This window comes from Oryx dammah, unplaced genomic scaffold (genome assembly GCF_014754425.2).
Source record: "Oryx dammah isolate SB20612 unplaced genomic scaffold, SCBI_Odam_1.1 HiC_scaffold_18, whole genome shotgun sequence".
In the NCBI taxonomy this organism is placed as follows: Eukaryota; Metazoa; Chordata; class Mammalia; order Artiodactyla; family Bovidae; genus Oryx; species Oryx dammah.
The window spans coordinates 12457485-12461510 of NW_024070202.1; the positions used below are offsets into that span (position 1 = coordinate 12457485).

General features: G+C 49.9%; 1 protein-coding gene across 1 annotated transcript; it reads left to right on the forward strand.

Annotated features, from left to right (window-relative positions):
- Positions 1 to 955: 955 nt before the first annotated feature.
- LOC120877959 (ribosomal biogenesis protein LAS1L-like) lies at positions 956 to 2681 on the forward strand. The gene has a single exon (XM_040260447.1). The coding sequence runs from the start codon at positions 957 to 959 to the stop codon at positions 2220 to 2222; it is 1266 nt and encodes a 421-aa protein (XP_040116381.1). The 5' UTR covers position 956; the 3' UTR covers positions 2223 to 2681.
- The last annotated feature ends 1345 nt before the right edge of the window (positions 2682 to 4026 follow it).

Here is a 4026-nt window from a genome sequence, read left to right on the forward strand (position 1 = left end):
GAGATACCCCTTGTCCAAGGTAAGGAGCAGCGGCTGTGCTTTGCTGGAGCAGCTGTGAAGAGATACCCCACGTCCAAGGTAAGAGAAACCCAAGTAAGATGGTAGGTATTGCAAGAAGGCATCAGAGGGAAGACACACTGAAACCATAATCACAGAAAACTAGTCAATCTAATCACACTAGGACCACAGTTTAGTTCAGTTCAGTCACTCAGTCATGTCCGACTCTTTGCGACCCCATGAACCGCAGCACGCCAGGCCTCCCTGTCCATCACCAACTCCCGGAGTTCACTCAGACTCATGTCCATCGAGTCCGTGATGCCATCCAGCCATCTCATCCTCTGTCATCCTCTTCTCCTCCTGCCCACAATCCCTCCCATCATCAGAGTCTTTTCCAATGAGCCAACTCTTCGTATGAGGTGGCCAAAGTACTGGAGTTTCAGCCTCAGCATCATTCCTTCCAAAGAAATCCCAGGGCTGATCTCCTTCAGAATGGACTGGTTGGATCTCCTTGCAGTCCAAGGGACTCTCAAGAGTCTCCTCCAACACCACAGTTCAAAAGCATCAATTCTTTGGCACTTCTTCACAGTCCAACTCTCACATCCATACATGACCACAGGAAAAACCATAGCCTTGACTAGACGGACCTTAGTCGGCAAAGTAATGTCTCTGCTTTTGAATATGCTCTCTAGGTTGGCCATAATTTTTCTTCCAAGGAGTAAGCGTCTTTTAATTGCATGGCTGCAGTCACCATCTGCAGTGATTTTGGAGCCCCCAGAAATGAAGTCTGGGGTTTGGAGTGAGGATAGCATGTTGAGATGGAGGCTGATCATGAGATGGAGGCTGATCTTCAGTGTGGCGGCACAAGGCCTGAGCTCGATGTTGAGCCCCTTGAGCCCGATGTTGAGCCCGATGTCCGGTTGGAATCAGAGATTGAGCCAGGTTTGGGTCCCCGGGGAATGGATCTTGTGTGGAGTGCGTGGTGCGGGAAGTGCGTCAAAGAGAAAGGGTCGTCGCCACTCTGGGCCCAGCGCATCATGGTCGCCTGGCTCAGCAGGGCCGAGCGGGATCAGGTGATGGTGTATCTGTTCAGTGACGACTATAAGTTGCAGCGGTACACACTGAACCGCATCACGGTGTGGAGGAGCAGGTTAGGCAACGAACTCACCCTGGCTGGGGCTTCTACTGCTGACCTGGTACGCTGGAAGCTCATGGATGTAACTGGTGGCTTGGGCACTGAAGAACTTAGACTGCTCTATGGCATGGCATTGGTCAGGTTTGTGAACCTTATCTCAGAGAGGAAGACACAGTTTGCCAAGCTCCCTCTCAAATTCCTGGCTCAGGAGGTGAACATTCCGGATTGGATTGTTGAACTTCGCCATGAGTTAACCCACAAGAAAATGCCCCATATAAATGACTGCTGTAGGGGCTGTTATTTTGTCCTGGATTGGCTCCGGAACACCTATTGGTGCTGCCAAATGGAGAATAGCCTGAGAGAGACCTGGGAGTTGGAGGAGGAGAGGGAAGAGACAGATGAAGCAGAGCAAGAGGAAGATAAGAAAATTGTTGTTGATGACATCACAGAACAGAATCCAGAGCCTAAGAATGAGGAGAAAGCTGTAGAGCTGAACGTCAAGGCTGATGGAGACCACGAAGGCAACAAAGACAGCAAAGAGGTTGATCTGCTTTTACAAAAGGCTCTGAGACATAAACAGTTGTATGAAGGAGCCCGAGAACTGCTGGTATCCTATGAAGAGGAGCAGTTTAAGGTGCTGGAGAAATACAGGCATTTACCTCAGGCCATTAAAGCGTGGGATAACCTGTCCCCACCTGTAGAGTGCATCCTGGCAGAGCTCAAGGGCATTACATTCGAGAACAGGGAGGCTGTGCTAGATGCTTTTCTGGATGACGGCTTTCTCATCCCCACGCTTGAACAGTTGGCAGCTTTGCAGATAGAGTATGAAGAAAATGTGGACTTGGATGGCATCCTGGTGCCAAAGCCGCTCTCTCAATTCTGGCAGCCCCTGCTTAGGGGCCTGCACTCCCAGACCTTCACGCAGGCCCTGTTGGAAAGGATGCTCTCTGAGCTGCCAGCCTTGGGGAACACTGGGATCCGGCCTACCTCCATCCTCACATGGACCACTGAACTGACTGTGGCTAACACCAAGACTGGACAGAATGCCCGCCGGTTTTCTGCCAGCCAGTGGGAAGCGAGAAAGAACTAGAGGCTCTTCAACTGCTCTGCCTCCCTTGACTGGCCTCAGGTGGTTGAGTCCTGTTTGGGCTCACCTTGCTGGGCCAGCCCCCCAACTCCTTCAGCTCATCTTCAAAGCCATGGGGCAGTTCCTGCCAGAAGACGGGCAGGAGAAGCTGCTACGCATCTGATCCATTTATACCCAGAGTGGAGAAAGCCTGGTGCGGGAGGGTGCAGAGGCTTCCCCCATTGGGAAGTCTCCATACCCAGTGGACAACCTGTATTTGATCCTGAAACCAGCAGGCTCAAGCTCTGGGCCTGAAGGAGAAACCCAGCAACAGGAGGAGCAGGGCAACCTGCACGATGCCAAGGAAGATGAGAAGGAGAACAAAGAAGCCGTGGAAGACCAGGTGGAAGAGGATGAAGAAGAGGAAGAGGAGAATGATCACCAGAAGGGGGAAGAAGAGGAGGAAGATGATGGAGACGAGGACAACGATGACGATGAGGAAGATGAGGAAGACAGGATGCAGGTGGGGCCTTTCCTTACAGAGGAAGAGTCCCCCACTGCTGAGAATGCCAGGCTCCTAGCCCAGAAAAGAGGAGCTTTGCAGGACTCTGCGTGGCAAGTTAGCTGAGAAGATGTGCGATGGGACACTTCCCCCTTAGGTCGAATGCCAGGTCAGACTGAGGACCCAGCAGAGCTTATGCTGGAGAATTACGACACCATGTATCTTTTGGACCAGCCTGTGTTAGAGCAGCGGCTGGAACCCCCAGCAGGCAAGATTGGCACCCTAGGCCTGAGCTGCAGCAGTGGCAGCAATGACCGTGGCAACTTGGACCAACTTCCCTGGAGCCAGGACGAGCTTCACATGCTCAAAACTGGCGTTCAGCTCTTCTGATGACTGCCCTGGTATAGCTGCTCATTAAGTGTTAGTGGGCCAGTAGCCTACCCTCCTTTGCTCCCGCAGTGTCCCTACCTAATGCTCCAGAAAACAACCTGGGAGATAGCCTGCATCAGCCATATCAGCTCAGCTTTCCATCGTAGTAGAATTTTGAATATATGTTGTTTTCTTTTATTTTGAAAAACAATAAACAAGCCACAGTTGTTTTGTGAAAAAAAAAAAAAAAAAGTCTGGCACTGTATCCACTGTTTCCCCATCTATTCCATGAAGTGATGGGACCGGATGCCATGATCTTCATTTTCTGAAGAAGCTTTAAGGCAACTTTTTCTCTCTCCTCTTTCACTTCCATCAAGAGGCTTTTTAGTTCCTCTTCACTTTCTGCCATAAGGGTGGTGTCGTCTGCATATCTGAGGTGATTGCTACTTCTCCCGGCAATCTTGATTCCAGCTTGCGCTTCTTCCAGCCCAGCGTTTCTCATGATGTACTCTGCATAGAAGTTAAATAAGCAAGGTGACAATATACAGCCTTGACGTACTCCTTTTCCTATTTGGAACCAGTCTGTTCTTCCATGTCCAGTTCTAACTGTTGCTTCTGGACCTGCATACAGATTTCTCAAGAAGCAGGTCAGGCGGTCTGGTATTCTCATCTCTTTCAGACTTTTCCACAGTTGATTGTGATCCACACAGTCAAAGGCTTTGGCATAGTCAATAAAGCAGAAATAGATGTTTTTCTGGAACTCCCTTGCTTTTTCCATGATCCAGCGGATGTTGGCAATTTGATCTCTGGTTCCTCTGCTTTTTCTAAAACCAGCTTGAACATCTGGAAGTTCACAGTTTATATATTGCTGAAGCCTGGCTTGGAGAATTTTGAGCATTACTTGACTAGTGTGTGAGATGAGTGCAATTGTGCAGTAGTTTGAGCATTCTTTGGCAT